Genomic DNA, 20,823 nt, shown 5'->3' on the forward strand with positions numbered 1-20,823 from the left:
TTGCGATATTTTGTTTTTCTTTGATATATATGAATACACTTTCACCAGAGGGCTTGAATAGCTCTAGATAGAAAGAAATCATTAATTGGGATTGATTGTTTGTCTAAGAGTGTGAATCATGTATAAAAAATAAGAAACAAACTGCAAGCAAAAATAATTGCAATAGAGCAATGAAAAAATAAACAGTGTTCAATGGTTTTCCGGAGAGTAAAACATTGGTATTCAGGTATAGAAGTGTATTAATGAAATGTAAAATCCCACTGTATAGACTTAATTTTATTAATTCAATAAAATAATTCCTCATTAAAATTACAAATCTACTATTTTGTTCCAGAATGCCTTAAACTCCCTTGAAATGCCTGTAAAAACACATGTAAATTGTAAACTGTCACGGTTATACTTTGTCATGACTCAACAAAATGTCATGTATACTTAATTTTTGTGATGATCAAATATAATCACAACTAACATTGCATATCTTGAGATGTGACTATTGCAGACACACACTTTGCGATATCGACGCTGAAATGATTTATTGTGCAGCCCTAATTAAAATCTACAGTTTTAATGGTTACTATTTGGTGTGTGTGAGTATGTCTGTGTATGAATTTACCACATTTTAGAGGAAAACAGTAAATCTTCTTGTGTCTGTGATGGTTTCCCTTATTTTCATTCTTAGTCTTCTTCATGCAAGAATGTTAACCTCTGATTAAGCTACAAAGACACTTGATCATTAATGCAGAGCAAAATCAGGGGAGCTGGTTTGTATATAGACTATAAAAGTTTATGATGAGGAGATCAGATAGTATAGCTTTATGATTGTCATGATAAAAGCAGTTTTACATATCTCTTTGGACTATTATCGTTAATCTTCCTGAAACATACCTTCTCCTCCTCGTCTTGGTTTTACGTGCTCTGCTGACGATGTACTACTAAAATCTTTATGGCGCAAGGATTTCAAAGCGCATGCGCGGTTCTTAAATTTGATTCAAGCGCGGTAAATCTAAAAGCACGCGCGAGCTCTTGGCAAATGTTTTTGCGACTCGACAAACATTCTGTTTCTTTACGATAAATACCAGTGTTGAGTACGACGTGAAGTGTTTGTACAGTCATAGGATCGTCAAGACAGTGTTGGTTTCAGGTGAGTTTTTATATCTTAATATCTAGGTTTGCTTTTGTAAGTAGCCTAATGTTGCTGAGGTGTGTTTGTGGCGACGCTGATGTCATGGGTTTGTCTCGACACATAAACTCGAGATAATTAGTGGCCAGAATATTCTAAAAGTCTCTTTTGGAAAAAAATAAAAAATAATAATAAAATAAAACAAACAACAACAAAAAAACTAGACCTTTAAATAACAATCTACAAATAAATCTCTTTTAGTCCCTCCTATTCCCGTCTGGATCAGTTGGCATTTCTGTGAGGAGTTTGCATGTTCTCCCCTTGTTGGCGTGGGTTTCCTCCAGGTGCTCCGGTTTCCCCCTCAGTCCAAAGATATGCCCTATAAGTGATTTGAATAAACTAAATTGGCTAAAAATGTGTGTGAATGAGTGTGTATAAATGTTTTCCAGTACTGGGTTGTAGCTGGAAGGGCATCAAGTTGGCGGTTCATTCTGCTGTGGATGTATAAAGGGACTAAACTGAAGGAAAATGAAGTCTCTCCTATGAGTAATTTATTTAGCTCAGTGCAGCCTATATAAACCATTAGCATGTTGTATTTGTCTGTTCAGTTTTACAGTAATGTTATTAAATAGTGTATTTTAAAAATCTTAGACTACTAAAGTTATATTTTAGGTTCTGTTAACATGATATATCTGGGTTATGCACTACATATCTGCCTCTTGATCGTGGTTTCAGTCTCTAGGAAGTCAGGGATGCCTGCTGACATTAGAGCTGGTTATGCAAGGGACCATGCTGGGACTGGAACTATTCATGTTGCAATTTGAAACAATTCCATGTTCTCACAATATAAACCTAAATGTCACTGTACATCTGAGTGCTGCATGTCTTGTTGGAATTTTATCATTTTATTCAGAAGAATAAGGCCTGACCATGTGTGCGATTAAATGTCTGTGAAGCTCTTTCAACCATGTCCAAGAAGAACATCCAGTAGAGTTCAATTGGCTCATAACTTTATTGAAGATGCCATGAAAAGTCTGAAATAATAATGCTTAAAAGGATGCACATAATAATATGTTTATTTGTATATTGTAATTTTCACACACATTACAATTATTTGTCTTATTTTTTTTAAGTTCTACACATCACATAGTGTATAGTAGCACATTATCTATGTCCTCAGTTGCAACCCCCCACAGTTGTCTTCATTTATATTCATGCACTTACTGCCCTTACTTAAAATTTATGCATGAAATTAGTTGTGGCAGAAGCTGGCACATCCAACAGAGAGAAGATCAATCTGAAACGTAGAACAGAGGGGAAAAAATAATAACTAGTCTTTACAAACAAGATATGCTGATATATACTTGTTTTTGTGTTAAATTTGAACACCTAAATAGAACAAAATACGTTTGTCAAAAATATTAAAGCAATCTTATTTGCATTAAATGTTAAATATACATTCACCGGCCACATTAATAGGTACACCTGTCCAACTGCTTGTTAATGCAAATTTCTAATCAGCCAATCACATGCTCATGCAAGCAACATGCACATACAAGCAACTCAATGCATTTAAGCATGTAGACATGATCAAGATGATCTGCTGCAGTTCAAACTGAGCATAAGAATGGGAAATAAAAGTGATTTAGGTGACTTTGAACATGGCATGGTTGTTGGTGCCAGACAGGCTAGTCTGAGTATTTCAGAAACTGCTGATCTTCTGAGATTTTCACGCACTGTCATCTCTAGGGTTTACAGAGAATGGCCCCGAAAAAGAGAAAATATCCAGTGAGTGGCAGTTCTTTGGGCACAACTGCTTTGTTGATGCCAGAGGTCAGAGGAGAATGGCCAAACTGGTTCGAACTGATAGAAAGGCAACAGTGACTCAAATAACCACTTGTTAAAACCGAGGTATGCAGAAGAGCATCTCTAAATGCACAACACGTCCAACCTTGAGGCGGATGGGCTACAGCAGCAGAAGACCACACCGGGTGCCATTTCTCAGCTAAGAACACAACTTTCACAACACAACTGCTAAGAACAGGAAACTGAGGCTGCAATTCACACAGGCTTACAAGAATTAGACAATAGAAGATTGGAAAAATGTTGCCTTGTGTGATGGGTTTCGATTTCTGCTGCGAAACTCGGATGGTATGGTCAGAATTTGGCATCAACAACATGAAAGCATGGATTCAACTGTCTTGTATCAACTGTTTATATTTTTTTGGCACACTTTGGCTCTATTAGTACCAACTGAGCATCGTGACACAGAACACCACAGCCTACCTAAGTATTGTTGCTGACCATGTCCATCCCTTTATGACCACAGTGTACCCATCTTCTAAAGGCTACTTCAAGCAGGATAAGGCACCATGTCATAAAGTGTGAATCCTCTCTAATTGGTTTCTTGAACATGACAATGAGTTCACTGTACTCAAATGGCCTCCACAGTTACCAGAGCTTAATCCAATAGAGCACCTTTGAGAGGTGGTGGAACGAAAGATTTGCGTCATGGATGTGCAGCTGACAAATCTGCAACAACTGTGATGCTGTCTTATAAATATGGGCCAAAATCTCTTAGCAATATTCCAGTCTCTTGTTGAATCTATGCCAGGGAGGATCTAAGGATTAAGGCAGTTCTGAAGGCAAAAGGGGGTCCAACCCGATACTAGTAAGGTGTACCTTATAAAGTGGCCAGTGAGTGTATATTATACTGTACAATGCATTGGCATGAGTTTCAGTTATTTACAACTTTAATTATCAGGACTGAAACATACACAAGTTTCAATGTACTCAAGCATAATTTTGTGTTGCTTCATTTAAAAAAAAAAAAGACACAGAAAGTCGCAGTGAATGCACACATACAGTACACAGCATTCTTAGCTTAATTAAAAGGTGCATACAGCAGACAGTAGTTTAATATATGTCTTCTTCAATTAGTTTTAGTTCTCTATTTTTAATTGCAGACTGCTGAGTGCTTCTGAACTCACCATAGAGATTTGTACAGAAAGCGCTCTAATGCATCAAGCGGTGCAGCTAATTTGTCTAAATCAATCTGTGACTGCATAAAAATGATTGACGGTCCATATTTGCCCTCCGGGTCACTTTTTGACAGGCTCTGGCACGGACTGTAGACCAATCTAGCCATTTGCATTACGTAATCATGTTCCAAATTATTAGCAACGTGACTCATTTACAAAGGACAAACCAGCATGCAAATCAGGTGACTGTGGTAAATGTTTTTCAAGCCTAGAAACGATCACCGCAGCTGTCATACCTTTCACTTTTAATGTCGAAGAACACTCTGCTCTGCCAAGTGAGTTGACCGCCACCACTTTGTACTCGCCACTGTCTTCAGGCCGGACTCTGAGGATGTACATTGAGCAGACGCCAAATGCATTTGTGATGTAGTAGTTGTTGTCGGAGTTGATGCAAATCCCATTATGGTACCATGCAATATATGGGCTGGGCAAACCACGTACAGCACAGGTCATGTAGCACTGGTATCCTTTTGGCGGAGAGTGGAGTTTTAGTGGAACCAGGATTGATGGTGGCTTTTCTAAATTTACCATGGTTGGCACAGTTGAGGGTGCTAGAACTAGTAGGCAGGAAGAAAAAAAGGGATGTAAATATTTCTTGTTGTGTAATACGGCAGCCTAATGGTAGCAATCTTGCGATTCACCTTTATTGCTGTTGACACCCCACGTTGGTGAATCCGAAGGATCAGAAAGTCCCATGTCATTTTTTGCATAGATTCTGAAGTGGTATTCTTGACCTGGTTGTACGGTGGTTGTGTAGGTTGTACAGAGAAGGTGGTCCGCTATTGTGCGCCAAATGCGGCTGTTGGAGTTTTGCTCTTCCACCATGTAGTGCAGTCTGTCATCTCTGTCATGGTCTGGAGATGGCAACCATCTGATAATGACTTTACCAAAAACCAGCTGTTCTAACTCCACTGGTCCTGGAGGCCTGGGTTCATCTATAAACACAAAAAGAAGAATGATTCTATAGTAGTCGTGTAACAGATCATGGTTGATCTGTGATCTGTACAGATCACAAACCAGAGTTCGGAATGCAGGTGACGCATGGAGGATAACTTGTACGTTAAACCAACATTTATAACAACTCAGGACTCGAAATTAACTTTTTTACTTGGTAGCAGCGGTGCTCCCAACTTCAAATATTTAGGAGCACCAAAAAAATTTTTAAGAGCACCAGAAAAAATTAGGAGCACCCACCAAAAATGAATGAGCACCGCTGCAAATTGTTTTTTAAGGGATTTATTGTATTTTAAAACAACATTAATAGGACTAACAAAAACCAGAAACAACTATCTAACTAATGCTGCAAAGACATTGATATTTGTGTGCAATAATTCCAAAATGAATGTCTAATAATTAGGCCACAGAATATTAATGATGATAAAAAAATGAGAATAATAGTAACAATGAATTCCATTTCTCATTATGATACTGCCTTGAATGTGCATGAATGTAGGTTATCTGCTATAAAAAGTCTGTTACTTTATAAAAAAATAATTGTAGTTTGCATCAAACAAAAATGAAGCATTGCAGTAAGAAATATTGATTTTGTACTGCTGTTTTTATATGCATGTCAATTTAATAAATAATATTTCTGCTACAAAACAAACCCAAGATAATAATAAATCATTAAATTCAATGATGAAAGCTGCAAAGCAGTCATCAGTAAATAAATAAAAAAATAATATACACCTCAAAAAAAGAATAGACAAAAGAAAGTAGCCTAAGTAAAGTCTCACTTCTATCACTCTTTAAAAGTTTTGGTTTCAGTTTGTGTCAATTTAAATGTTCAGTCTGAGATGATCTTCATTTTTCTGTGTTAGTGGAAAAGCAGGCGAGTCAGCCGACCCAATTTATGAGCAGGCAGAGCAGGATTCTTGCGCTAACCATCGGCGCAATACCGGTCTTTGTTATGAGCCGCAGTTTCAGTGTAAACTTAGTAAAGGCGAGCTTCTTTGGCGATGATATGTACAGTATTAGATTTGACTTTTAGCTGACATTTGTGCTGAACACGCAGGGAATGCAACGCATGGAGATTCGGGCACCTTCTCCAAGAAGCGCGTACTCGATTGATCTCAGCTATTCACCACGTGACGTGTCATGATCGCTTTCATCTGCGCCTCAACTTTAGGTGGGCTTTGCAAACCTGTGTGCTTTAAGTTTTTACTCTTCAGCCGTTTGCATTTCCCGTAATCATAAAAGCTCCTTCCCTGTCATCTGACAGCGGAATACCTTGAGTGAATGACAGCTAATATGAACCAATATAGCGGCAGGGAAGAGCGATTCAGCATGTTTTTACAAAAAATCAAAACAGGTCGCACTACAACCATTATCTGCAGTCGCACTAATGCGCCCAAATATATTATGAGGTCGCATAGATAAATTTTCGGGCGCATATGCGACCAAAATGGTCGCAATTTCGAGCCCTGCAATTGCAGAGAGATCGCCTCCCACGTCATTTAAATCACATGTAGCATTTTGGCTTCCCTGTATGATATGATGATGCAACTAGTTGTGGTGGGACTTAAAGGCTTTTTTAGGTTTTTATTTAAAGGTGTTTTTCTGTCACTGTTTGTTTAGCCTGCATTAGTGCATTTAGTGTAAAGCTGCACAATTAAACATTAAAAGATCGTGATCTCAATTCAAACCCGCACACCATGAATGAGAAATGATTATGATTTGAATATGTTTATTAATCCTTCGCAGCGCTGCTTTTGATTGAGAGATTAAGAGTTCTTACACTCTTTCAGTTCGTGACAAACAATTAAAAAACAGAAGTACTGGGAGAACAGTTTATTGTTCAGATTTAAAAACTGATGTTTATGGTAAAGATTAAAATCCCTGTTTAATGGAACCTGACGCTGGTAAATGTTGCAGCAATTACATTGTGTAACTAATGGGTGGCAATAAACAACCATCAAAATGATGTCGCTGAATTGGTTTTTCAAAAATAATACACCTATAATGAAACATGAGGATTTTTTTGTGTGAATTGTTGAATCATTAATTGAAAATAAATATGATGTAAGATTTCCATATTTAGCATTATCAGCAACAGTATATCAAAAATGATTTTTCGTATTGAATATTTTCCTTTTTTCAGCTTTATCTTTCTTGATTGACATTTTTATTGAAATGACAGGCTCTAAATTCAGTTTGTTAAAACCAATGATTTTTGCAGAAATATTTTTTTTAAATGTAAAGCAAATTACATTTGTTCCCTCCCTTTTTTTTGCTGATCAAAAAAATTATCCGATCCATCACTCAAAATCCATAGTGTGATCCGAGCCATGAGATTTGTGATGTTACACCACTATTCTATAGTGATAGGCATATTTAAACAATAGTTGCTTTACTTTAGAATAACTCTAACGCTTCTCTGATGTATTTTATTGTCGGGGTTGTTGTAAATTAATTCTAGTCCATGTTAAATAAAAATTTGCAAGGTTTATCCAGAAGTTAATCTACATGAAATAAAAAAATAATCCACTGAACAAAGTGTGTTTGTTTTGGTTAACTTCATCAAAGTCTGACCATTTGCTTCCATGTTTGGAGTGGCAGTTCTTCTCTGTTGACGTCTATTTGATAGCTTCAGCCACAATATTCTTTACCCCACTACTGTTAGTTTGTTACAAGGGAATGATGAGCAAACAGAAAGTACTTCCTACCAAAATTCCATTTGGAATTCCAGATCAGCATTCCACTGAAAAAAACAACAACTTCAAGTTCATGCACACCCTAAAGCATCAAAAATTACATACACGGTTGTAAATTAGAGTATGTCTTGCTGATGTACAAAACATTGAAGTTTAGATCCTGTAATGCCACTACTCACATTTTCAAGTATTTTTTTATTTTTTTGGTATGCTGTAAAAGGTGACTTGTTTATATATATTCTTACTTTTATGAAAAATAGTGAAATCACATACAAGAGTGGCATGACCATACCTGTTACTCTGACTTCTATGTCAAAGCTGGCTTGCCCACTTGAGTTTTTAGCCACAATGGTATAGACACCAGAGTCTGAATACTTTGAGGAGGGGACAATGAGCGTACAGGTGCCATCATCATGAATTATCTTGTTCCAGGGAGATACAGGTTCACCATTCTTAAGCCACTTAATGTCTGGCTGTGGAGCGGCCTGTGTGCGGGATATAAAAAAAAATATCCTTTGAAGAAAATTGACTGGACCGAGGCAAGGGATATGTAAATTGTATAGATGTGGATTTCTTACCTCATAGTTAATTTTGATTCTGATAGAATTTCCTGATCTCACAACCATAAAATCTTCAGGATCTTTGAAATGGGGCTTCACTGGAAATAGTTTAAAATCAGAAAATGTGTTTGACCTCATTTCAGATATTATGTTTATTTCGCATTGTTCTTACTGTTGGGGTTTTTAGCGCAGACCATTTCAGAGGGAGTGCTGGGTTCCCCAGCTCCAGATGAATTAATGGCAATTACTCTGAACTCATACTCTGACCCTTCAGACACATCCTTCACTCCATACTTCAGTCCTGTAAGAATTTGAGATAGTGGTCATTGATTGATGCATCCTAGCAGTTGTTATTAGGACTCAACATTGTTTTACAGTATAGACTTAAAATGATATCCTTTCATTCAGTTTGGATTACCTTTGATAGGATCCTTAACTGAGTTTAGAGTCACCCACTGGTTTGTATCTTTCTTGCGTTTTTCTATCTGGTACCCCAATATTTTATTCCCTCCATCTTTCTCTGGTGGAGTCCATGATAGGTTAATACAGTTTTTGAAAGCACTGACCACCTTTGGCTGAGTTGGTGGACCAGGGAACACTACCAACAACATAAATAAAAATATTGCATGATATAAGTACCGCTCAGTATGAAAAATCCATCTTGTAAAAACTTAAAGAGATTACTTAAAGAGCCAGCCATGATTTTTTCAGTCTCCAGAGCCTCACTGATGCCCTCGGGATTCTCAGCATAGATGCGATAGATGTACCTCTTGCCAAGGGACACACTTCTATCTCTGAAGTTAAGATGGTTAGCTGGAATATCCCCAACCTTTTGCCAGGTATTCTGTCCAACCTGTAGCTGCTCAATTATATAGTTGGTCACTGCTGAGCCACCTTCATCCTTCGGAGGATTCCATTTCAGTTCAAGGACTGATGATGTGGTTTCATTCACTTCTACTGGGCCTTGAGGCGGACCTGGCTTGTCTGTTAAAGGCACAGATGCATGTCTTTTAAAACATTGTAGGCTGTTTATTTTTATAGCAGTTAAATGGTATGTTTTATATTCACCTTGTACTGTAAGACTTGATAAAGCTTCAATAGAACCAAAAGGGTTCTTTAGCCTAATTTGGATTTGGCCAGTATCTGATCGCAGACAGTCTTTTATTTGAAGACGACTGTGGTTTGATTCCTTCACCACTTTCACTGAACCTCCATCAAGAAGCTCAGAGCCATTTTTAAACCATTTTATCTCCAGTGAAGGTTGTGGGGGAAATGACATCTTAAATGATGCACTCTGGCCTGCTTTCACTATTACAGGGTTGGAGAACTTTCCCAAAGCATCAAGGTCAAATTCTGGAAGATCTAGCAAAAACACATGCAGTGAAAACAGCAGTAAAGGTTATTGTAACACCAAACAGGCAGTATTTTCTTTATGTTTAGACCACAGGTGTCAAACTCAGTTCCAAAAGGGCCACAGCTCTGCACAGTTTAGTTCCAACAATAATTAAACACACCTGATCAAACTAATTGAGTCCTTCAGGCTTGTTTGAAACCTACAGGTAAGTGTGTTGGAGCAGGGTTGGAACTAAACTGTGCAGGGCTTCGGCCCTCCAGGAATTGAGTTTGACAGCCCTGGTTTAGACAAATAAAAGAAAAAGAAAATTGTATGTAATTACCTCCAACTCGGACCATCGCCTCTGTCTTGCAACCATTTACCTCAAAATGATATAGACCTGCATCAGAATCTTTGCAATTCTGGACAACGAGCTTATGTGTGCAACCATCCTTCGAGATCACCACTCCATCTTTGGAAGTCAACTGATTGGGAAAAAAGATAAACGAATGTCAAACTCAGGCTTAACAGTTGGTAATATTGTTGTAATAATACATAAACATACCTTGTTTCCATCTTTATACCACACTCCATTAATTTTGTCAGTACTAAGTTTGCACACCAACTCTGCTGGTTTGCCACGGAGGGCATTTTTGTCTGTTAACCCACTTGCGAAGTGCAATTTATCATCTGAAATGGATGTATTTGAATGCTCTAAATTAACTTGACGTGTTATTATATATTTAAAAAATAAATGTGCATTTAAGAAAATATACTGTATATAGTACCTGCACCATCTCCACCAGATCCAACCACAGCTGATTGGCTACTCAATCCATCTCCTCCGAAACCCATTCCAGAACTCTTTCCATTTTTACCACTTACAACTGTAATGTCTTCTCCTTGTCCATACTTTGCTGACGCATCTCTATTGTCTCCCAAGCCAAGTCCTCTACACCCATCCGCTCCATCACCACGGCTATCTGTTAAATCACCATGACCATGCTTTCCATCATGGCCATCCGCTCCGTCACCTCTGCCATCTGCACCCTTGCCTCTTCTGGCTGCTTCGTCTTTTTCTCTCTGCAGTCTGGCCTGTTCATCTGCCAGACATCTTGCAAAATCATCTGCTCCATCCCCTGCACCATCTCGACCTTTCCCCCTGGCATTAGGATCCTCTGTTGTTGCATAGAGCATAACAAACAATAACTAAATACCATCTTATACAGAGGTATCTTGAAAGAAGGTGTTAGTTTATTGCTTGCTTCTCCTTGCCGACTTACCGTTAACAGCAAGAGAAGCCCTGGATGATTTAATCCCAGCAATAGCTGTGTACACACCATTGTCTTCTTTTTTGCTGTTCTTTACTACTAGTCTGTGGGTGAGCTTGTCCTCAGAGACTGTGATATTGTACTTGTCTCCATGCTCAACAGAGATGTCATTGACACACCATGTGATTTGTGATACAGGGCCAGAAAAAACACCCTCAAACACTGCATCCTGTCCCTCAACCACTTTAACATCTTTCAGCTTGCCGTCAAATTCCACATCGGGAACTGTGAAGAAATTAATAGTCGAAACAAACATGAATACACTTTAAAGGTTGTACATATGTTAATTGAAAAGCTCAGGGTATCTGTGAAGTCTTAATGTCTTAAATTTCAAAAACCAAATTTTAGGCCTTACATAGTCTTAAATTCACGGAAATATTGTGCTGTAGGTCCTAAATAATTTTAAACAGGTCTTAATTTTATTATGTTCATTTAAAGCTTTACCCAATACCCATCCAATCACTAACAATAAATTTATAATGTGTTAAAAAGAGCTTATTTATTAACTCTATTGACTTCTTAATGTGTTTTAATTATCTTCCTTACAATACCATTTGTTTTTAATGTTTTTTAAAAATGTTTTATTGAAAAATGTTTAGTGTTTAGCTTTGTGCAAGTATAAAATTGCATTCATTACGGTCTTAAAATGGTCTTAAAAAGGTCTTAAAGTCTTAAATTTGACTTGATAAATTTATGTAGAATCCCCGATGCCAAAACATGCTCAAGTAATCTAAAAATGAAATGCTTACCTTCTAATTTTGTTGTGATGATGTTGACATCATCTACATCAACTTGATATAGTCCACCATCATTTAAGCCAAGATTGTTGATGCTAAACAAATACTTGTCGCCAGTTTTCTTCATATTGTGTTTACAAGTATCATCGGAGCCAGCGCCATAATCAAGCATTTCACCATTCTGAAAAAGTTTTGGATGTGTTTTTTTTTTTTTTTTTGTGCTACATGACATTGTTCACTATCAGTGTAAAAACGTATAAACTTACTTTGTACATGTAAATTTTACTGTTTGGGTCCTTAATCCTCATATCAAACTCAAATTCAGCTCTGCCACTTGTCTTTACTTCAATCGGCTTCATGTTGTCAACGTTTTCAACCACCTGTAAGATATAAAATGAATATAATTTAGGAAAATTCTGTATTTTAATGTTATTCTATTAGAATAAAAATAAACACGGAATATCACTAAAGCAATATGACTAGATAAAAAACTAGATAGTCCAATGGGAGACAGTGAGATCAAATTTTCTAAATCCTTGAAAGTACCTTTGCTTGTTCATCCTCCTTCTCCTTTTTCTTTAGGTTAAGCTGTTTCAGCATCCACCGATAGTCAGTGATTCCAAATTCATGACAGATTCGCTCATAATCAGATTTTTTGGCATTTAGCATCACATCCCAGAACTTTGGATCAATCTCTCCCTCTTTCTTGGGTTCTTCTTTTCTCTTCTTGACAATTCTAAATGAAGAGATTTCCAAGATAAGCGAAAAAGTAACATTTATTTGTAGGAGACACTTGACTCTTTGAAGGAAAACAATTACTTGGTCTTTTTAAGCATTTTTCTGAAATCCTCAGGATCATTGGCTTCACCATCTTCAAAAAAGGAAATATTGTACAATATCAATACAACGTAAATATATAAAGCACTTCTCTTTGCATTTTATTTCAGGATGATTACAGTATATTCACCTTTATTTGAGGATGCATCAGTTTGCTTTTTCTTGAATCCAACTGAAAGATGGAAGAAATAATGACCATTTACATGACAGATCTAATTGCCTTTTTCTTCAAATTAAATGAATATGTTGGAAAGAGTTAAATGTCCTTGAATATTGCACTTTGCCAAATGAATATGTTGCCTACCTGAGAATACGCTCAGCGTAGCAGTGCACACTGCTTGTCCAAATGTATTTGTAGCGAAGCATTTGTACGTATCTGCCTGATTTACTTGCACATTTGGCATCTGTTGTTTTCAAAACAACAAATTAAACAAGAATTTATTGGTATCTACCACCACAACTTATTTCAATGTATGATCTTGTAATTTCAGATCTAAATTATTAATATATTTTACTTCTAAAACATGTTCCCTGTTCCTTTCGTCATAACGTGGCTTATATTGTTCTGGATCAGTAGTGTCACCCTTGTTGCGAGTCCATGTTACAGTCGGTGCTGGATCTCCATTCACAACCGCTTTGAAAAGGGCCACTTTGCCTTGAGTTGAAAAAAAGCAATCCATTCATCATGTCCGAGTTTTACATTTATGAAGGATATACTACCTGAAGCTACTGCTTTTTCATTCTAGCTAAATGAATAATCAGCTATCACATGCATGTTTAATCAAATTCACAGAGTAGGCTGTTGGACTATTTATCAATTGTATTTTTAATGCCTTAAAACTGAGCAACTCTTTAAACACTGTAAAATGTATTCTTTGGGTGGGGGTGATGCTTTATAACTTGCAACACTTAATCCACAATTAATAACAACTATTATTGTGATCATTATGACTGTTGCTATTATTGATACCTTCTTGTACTGTCAAGGCAATTGGTTTCCTAGTGAAATCAGGTGTAGATTTTCCACGTGGCAGTTCCTTGACATACTGGGTGATCATGACACCAGGCACTCTGGATCTCTTCTTGATCTCCACTGAAAGATATGAAAGATATGTGCATTAATAATCCATTTATTAAATGCTAAATGGTTTGCATTAGTGATTTAAGACACCAGCATAGAAAAATGGCAGTTGTGTTTTGATGATTGATGATTATTTGTTTAACCACATGAGGGCAATGTTCCCTTGAAGTCTGAACCAAAGCTAATGAGGGGCTATCGAAATGAAGTATAAGCTAACACTACCTAAATGTTTTAGGCCTGAAGGTGCATTTATAATATATGTGTTAAAAAAAAAAGAAAAAAGGATGGTAATTTGTTACGGATGATTTGGTTTTAGTGCCAGAAGCTTTCAAATGCAGTATAGGCCTATCTAAATTCTTTTGTCCAAAATATAAGAATGCATAAGACAGATGACATCACAATTATTAGCCTTCTTGTATTTCCCCCCACCCCCACCCCCCAATTTTTATTTAATGGAAAACGTTTTTTTTTAAAACACATCTCTAAACATAGTTTTGTTTTCTAATTTCTAATAACTGAATTATTTTATCTTTGCCATGATGACCGTACAATTACATATTTTGACTGAAAACTGATCATCCTATGATCTTTAGTATTATAGAAAAAGTGGGCCTTTTAAAGACTAAAGACTTTGATATTATTTTCTGCTGGATGCCTGGTCATATGGGATTCATTGGAAATGAATGTGCAGATAAAGCAGCGGAGGCCAGCTGGATATAACAGAATGTAAAATTCCTGTACCTGATATTAAACCTGTTTGAAATCTGTATTATAATGAGAAATGGCAAATGGAATGGGATGAATGCAGGAATAACAAATTGTATGAAGTGAATCCAGTTAAATAAAAGAAATAATTACCGTTTTGAAAATAGACATGATCAGGTTGTACATACGAGATGCAGAATCAGACACTCAAGACTTACACACGCATATTTATTGAATTGGGAAGACTTGTGTGTGACTGAATATTTTGACGATAAAACATTTTAATAGAATGTGTGTATTTTAAAAATGATGTTAGAAAACGTTTTTATTTGGGAAATGTTTTAAGCGAAATGTTTGAAAAGGTGCCTTCTGGAGCACTTTTAAAATATTTATCTTTACTCAAACTGAATGATTGTAAACAACTGATTTTAGTGTTGTGCTGTTGTGCTTACTTCATTGTTTTTTACAATGTATGTTTGTTAAACTGATTTGATTTTATGATTATATATTGTATATTTATTAATATATATATTTTTTACCATGAATATAGCCAATGCTGCTGATATGGCATTAAAACCTAAATAAATAAACATATTTTTGAAGATACTAATATTCCAACATAATCTCATGGGAAATCGTAACTTTTTGATTTAGTGGCTAATTCGTATAAATTCGTACAATCTAATTCGTACAATTTAGTACGATTTGCTTATCCCCCAATGACGGTTGGGTTTAGGGGTGGGGTTGAGTGCCACGCCTTCTTTTTAAAATCTTACATTTTTGTACGACTGAACTCGTACAATTTTGTACGAATTAGCCACTAAACTGACAAACCGTAAAATACTTGTTTTCTCGTGAGATCAGGCTGAATATATTAAGCTTAAAGTGAATTTAATTTTCAGTTTAAAAGATTAACTAGTTTAATTAAGCAAATCATTGTGTAACAATGGTTTGTTTTGTAGACAATCAAAAAAAAAAAGTTGGTTAAGGTGGCAAAAAATATTGACCTTAAAATGGTTAAAAAAATAAATTAAAACTGCTTTTATTGTACTTTAAATCAAACAAATCAGACATTCTCCAGAAGAAAAAATATTATAGGAAAAGCTGTGAAAAATTCCTTGCTCTGTAAAACCGTTTGGGAATTATTTTAAAAAGAAAAAATATCACAAGAGGGCTAATAATTTACACTTCAGCTTCATATGCATGTATTTAGTACTGTTATTTAGTCTTTACATGAAAATCAATGCAATTATGTTGTCGTTTCATTCTAATTTAACTTACCCTGACCAACAGGAATCTCTTCTGCAGGTTGTGGCATCTTCAGAATATATTCCAGTTGTCACTTTAAGACTTTAAGCTGTATATGAATAACACATAAAGGTTTAGAAATTCAGTCTGGGAACCCATTGGCCTTAGAATACTGTTATAAATAATCTGTATTTATGAAACTTGCAAATGACCTCATTCACACACTCACTGGAAGTTAGTGTTTTGAAAGTAAAAGCAATTATATAAAAGGCTAACATTATGAGATGAAAGTTGTAATATTAAGAGAATAAAGTTGTTAGGAAAGTAACATCAAAGCGATGTGGTTGAGGACACAAAGTGGAGTATAAATGTGTTTGTTCTGAATAAATTAAATTCTTTGCTTAACTACTGAAGTGTTCAGATAGTAATTATTACTGTGCTTGATGCACCAAATGACTGCGTTGTTTGATAAATCTCACACTGAAGAATGATATATTCTGAAATAATTAAACAATTGTTTTAAATACAAAAATACATAAAAAAATGTGTACAGAAAAATTATTAAAAAACGAGTAGTAGTGAAACTTAAATCCATAGTTTTATTTTTCCTAATAATTTATACCCTACCTGACAAAAGTCTTGTAGTCTATCCAAGATTTAAAAACAACCAATAATAATAACTTGACTTTTAGTTGATCATTCGCTATCAGAAGTGGCTTATATAAAAGGCAAAGGATTAAGCTTTACCAAATTGAAATATGATCATGGCTTGATTTTTAATTACTTAATTAGGACAGTAATGTCAAACTTTGAGTCTTGTCACTAACAAAAGTAATGTACAGTATAGAATATAACGTCATAGTGCAGTGGAAAAGGTATTAATATTGTGTTTGACTCCCATGAGCTTGGAGGACTGCATCTATACATCTCTGCAATGACTCAAATCACTTATTAATAAAGTCATCTGGAATGGCAAAGAAAGAGTTCTTGCAGGACTCCCAGAGTTCATCAAGATTCATTGGATTCTTCTTCAATGCCTCCTCCTTCATCTTACATTCTCTATAATGGCCTGTCTGGTGATTAGGCTGGCCAATCCTGGAGCATCTTGACCTTCTTTGCTTTTAGGAACTTTGTGGAGGCTGAAGTATGAGAGGGAGTGCTATCCTGCTGAAGAATGTGCCCTCTTCTTGTAATCCCAAACCATTTTCCTTCAACAAACTTGACTGATTTCTGTGTGAATCTTGGGTCCATGCGGGTTCCAATAGGTCTTCTGTAGCATTTGTGATGATTGTGATGCAGTTCAACAGATGATTCATCTGAAACAATCGACCTTCTGCCACTTTTCCAAATGATCAACTAGAAGTCAAGTTATTATTTGTTGCTCTTACAACTGGCATCGACGACAAGAATTTTGTCAGGTATATATTAGACCATTTCATGATGAATTTTCATAGAATAAATATCAGTATTAAAAAAGTATACATAAGTACCAAATTTTAGGATAGGGGTTCCTCAAACAATGGTGATTTTTACCTGCCCCTGGTCTACTTTGAGATGTACAGTATATCTTTTGTATCCCAAATCTAGGATATTCTTAATAATAGCTTAGGTTATTATGTAGAGTATTCTTAAATGCTTCGGCTTCCCCCACAGTCCAAAGACAATTGGTATAACCTAAATTGGCCATAGTGTACGTGTTTGATTGAGTGTGAATGGATGTTTCCCAGTACTGGGTTGCAGCTGGAAGGGCATCCCCTGTGTAAAACAGGCTGGATAAGTTGGCTGAAGGAAAATGAATGCTAAAAAAAGTAAGATCAGTTTGTAGATCTCTGTTGGTGAATGTTATTCAAAGTAATGTGAATGTTCCTCTAAAGGTATTTCTATATTTCCTGCTTTTCAATAAGGATAGATTAAGTAATTAAAGCAAGTATCACTAAAGTGGTCCCATGCTCCCTCTTACTTCTAATGGTCCTTAAGACGATTCATTAGGCCATGACCTTTCAAAAGTTAACCAGTAAAGATATATTAAGAATTTGGTTTCATACATATCGCACATGGCGTAATACTAGACTGGCAGTAAAACACTTATTGGCATTCCAAGATTCACTGGATCCTCAGCAATGCTTTTATGAGGCCAAAGGGGAAAGAAACAGTTATCCAGCATTTGACAGATCACACGAGAACAAAACGAAATTATGTGTGCCTCAAAATGGCCTAGCACACACAAAAAGAAATCTTCAGATGTTTAGTAACAGTGTTTTGCTGAGGGAAAAGAAGCAGATTTTAAATGACTTTCTTTAGCGGCTGAAGCAAAGGCCCTCCACCATAAGGCTGGGATGATGAGGATCTGGGGTCCTAACCTCCGTTCAGATTGCTCATTTTTCCTGACTATTTGTCAATTGATCTTGAGAGTTCTGGCGTCAAGCTGTACAGTCTATATCTAAAATCTTCTTATATCTTTCTGTCTGACGGAAATTTTGTCTCTCTGTTGCAGATGAAAAAGTAAAACCAAATAAAACAGATAAAAGATCCACAGAAGCAAATAAATCTATATCTGTCCATCTGTCTGTCTTTCATCCATCCATCCATCCATCCATCCTTTAATGACCAAGTATAGTGTTGGGCTGATTAACGATTTTTTATCAAATTACAATAAAATATAAGTCGATAACAATGATAAGCTCTGGACTTTTTGTTTACTCTATATTTATCTAAGAGACAATCACACAGCAGAAATGTGCAACAATGGGATTTAGAAATGTGTTGACATTAGGGATGCCACTGAAAATAGGTTATGCTGTTTAATATAGCCTCTAATTTGTGGCTTCTGTCATTGTTGGGATACTCTTAAATCTGGAAGCATCAACAACTGATATCGAAATGTATATCGTTATTGTTTAATATGGAAAAAAAATTAATTGAGATTGCATTTTTTACCACATTGCCCAGCTCTATGACCAAGTGTTTCATTGAATAAAATATGATTAAGCAAATTAATTAATCTAAATTTAGAAATGGAATTATAGCCCCTTTGAATATTGTTACATTTTATGTCATAGTACAATAATATAACATGTATAACAAGATATATTATTTTTTATATTAAATTGTTTTAAAAAATATAATATTCAAACAATTTGTGTATCTGCAATTGTCACATTGCATAATTTTATTATTTATTAAAATTAAAATATATTATTAAATATTATATATATATATATATATATATATATATATATATATATATATATATATATATATATATATATATATATATTTGTAATTTTTTTTTTATACAATGATGGTTATGCTATTTTACATTTGGTTGTTCAGTTTCTGTACTTGAATACTGTTATACTCCCCCAGAAAACCATAAAGCACTGTTTGTTTATTTATTTTTGCTTGTAATTTATTATAATTTATGCCGATTTACTGCAAGAAGAATATGACTTGACCATCCTAGTCTACCTAAAAGCTATTCAACCTATTCGAGCTATTCAAATCATTGTGAAATTATATTCATATTGCAATATATATCGAAGTAAAACAAAATATCGCAATATCAGGTTTCTCCAATACGGTACAGCTCTAGTATTATCCTAATTTTTCTTCTCAACTAAATGCCAAACGCTTTTTTTTCAAGAAATTTGGATATTTTTTTAAAACAAGGCTTTCATTTATTTATTTATTTTTTTAAACGATTTGTAAATTTGATAGAATTGAAAACATTTCCACACTACATTACACTACATTCAGGGTATCCGCGGGGTCTTAAAGTCTTAAAATGTCTTAAATTTCAAAAACTAAATTTCAAAATCTAAATCGTAGGCTTTAAAAAGTCTTAAGTTCACTGAATCATTGTGTTGTAGGTCTTAAATCATTTTAAACAGGTCTTAGTTTTCCTATCTCCATTTAAAGATACCTGATCGGGCCAACACCCATCCAATCACTTCATCTCAATAAAAGTTTTACAGTAGCAAAAGTTTGTTAATTAACTCTTATTTATGAACTCTATTTACCAACTCTATTTATATTTATATTTATAAACACATGGTTTAATTATCTCCCTCAAAATAACTACTGTTTTTAATGTTTTTTTGTAATGATTAACTGGGCCATTAGAAAAAAACCTTAGCGTTTAGCTTTGTGGAAGTCTAAAATTTCACTAATAATGGTTTTAAAAAACATTTGACTTGATGAAACCTGTAGAAATCCTGACATTACAATTAGAAACACATTTTCTTTCCAAGTAACATTCTAAATCTAAAGATGAAGCAGATGGGAATGATTCTCATAGCAGTGATTAACCTTAAACAACCACTCAGATGTTTGTCTATCCTAGATTTTGCGATGTAACAAATCACTAAATGGTTTTTCCTTCTTTGTTAAGGTGCAACTCAATTCCCATTGCAGTATTGAGATTATGCACAAGTTTTCCGAGATGAATGATAACGATTATTAATGCAACATTTCTTTTCATTGTTTATTCATAATTCAAGGACTGATGAACTGCATAACTAAGAGTGACCTGTTAGAAATATTGAGGTGCTGCATGTCAAAGAAAATGAAATCTCACCTTAAATATTCTCGCTGCTCCTTCAGCTTGTTCGTCAGCGGCACTTGTTCATTTCAGAACATTGGTGGACCGAATGGAAACCGTCCATGCAGTTGAATCAATCAGCTGTCACATTAAAGCTTTTATTTGAGAAGCTGAGGTGGGGGGATGTCCAGCCCGGCCCATGGAGCAGATATTCATATATCGTTTTGGATTCCTGACTGGATGTGAAACTAACTTTTATTGTTTTGGGTGGCGCCACTCATCGCAAAAGAGTGGTTTACCATATTATTTCAGCTTTTAAATTTAAGCTTTTTAATCATTTGGATGTAGAAATTCTTTGCCAACCAGATACAATCTAGTAGTGCTATTGCATAAGCAAAATAATGACATCCCAGTTGCGGCGTATTTTGGATAATTTTTATTATAGAACTTCATTTTTATTTAAAGTACAAGAGTGTTTAGCTTTTAAGTCACTCTCATCCTAAATGTAGACACTGACCTAGGCCTTGCCATTTCCACTAGGATGACGAACTCTGCACATGTAATATGACCGAACATATTGCATTTTTATTGGATAATTAAAGTGTATCTTACGTGACTTTTAAAATTATGCCATTTG

At 35.3% G+C, this 20,823-nt stretch overlaps 1 protein-coding gene and 1 long non-coding RNA gene across 2 annotated transcripts in view; one reads left to right on the forward strand and one right to left on the reverse strand.

Moving 5' to 3' along the window:
• Positions 1-985: 985 nt before the first annotated feature.
• Positions 986-20,823, forward strand: part of LOC137496012 (uncharacterized) — a 66,026-nt gene continuing 46,188 nt past the window's right edge. Inside the window, exon 1 of the long non-coding RNA XR_011016077.2 lies at positions 986-1,141. This is a non-coding gene — a long non-coding RNA (uncharacterized lncRNA). The remainder of the gene's footprint in view (positions 1,142-20,823) is intronic.
• igfn1.4 (immunoglobulin like and fibronectin type III domain containing 1, tandem duplicate 4) lies at positions 2,179-20,726 on the reverse strand. The gene is made up of 23 exons (XM_073954530.1): positions 20,223-20,726; positions 15,680-15,755; positions 13,583-13,705; positions 13,128-13,267; positions 12,917-13,016; positions 12,743-12,784; positions 12,595-12,646; positions 12,322-12,511; positions 12,042-12,155; positions 11,788-11,956; positions 10,991-11,263; positions 10,496-10,885; positions 10,273-10,397; positions 10,051-10,192; positions 9,443-9,736; positions 9,059-9,358; positions 8,793-8,972; positions 8,547-8,675; positions 8,393-8,472; positions 8,107-8,299; positions 4,803-5,096; positions 4,398-4,718; positions 2,179-2,417 (listed from the first exon to the last, which is right to left on the reverse strand). The coding sequence occupies exons 2-23, from the start codon at positions 15,714-15,716 to the stop codon at positions 2,413-2,415; spliced, it is 3,693 nt and encodes a 1,230-aa protein (XP_073810631.1). The 5' UTR covers positions 15,717-15,755; positions 20,223-20,726; the 3' UTR covers positions 2,179-2,412.

This window comes from Danio rerio, chromosome 6 (assembly GCF_049306965.1).
Source record: "Danio rerio strain Tuebingen ecotype United States chromosome 6, GRCz12tu, whole genome shotgun sequence".
Lineage (NCBI taxonomy): Eukaryota > Metazoa > Chordata > Actinopteri > Cypriniformes > Danionidae > Danio > Danio rerio.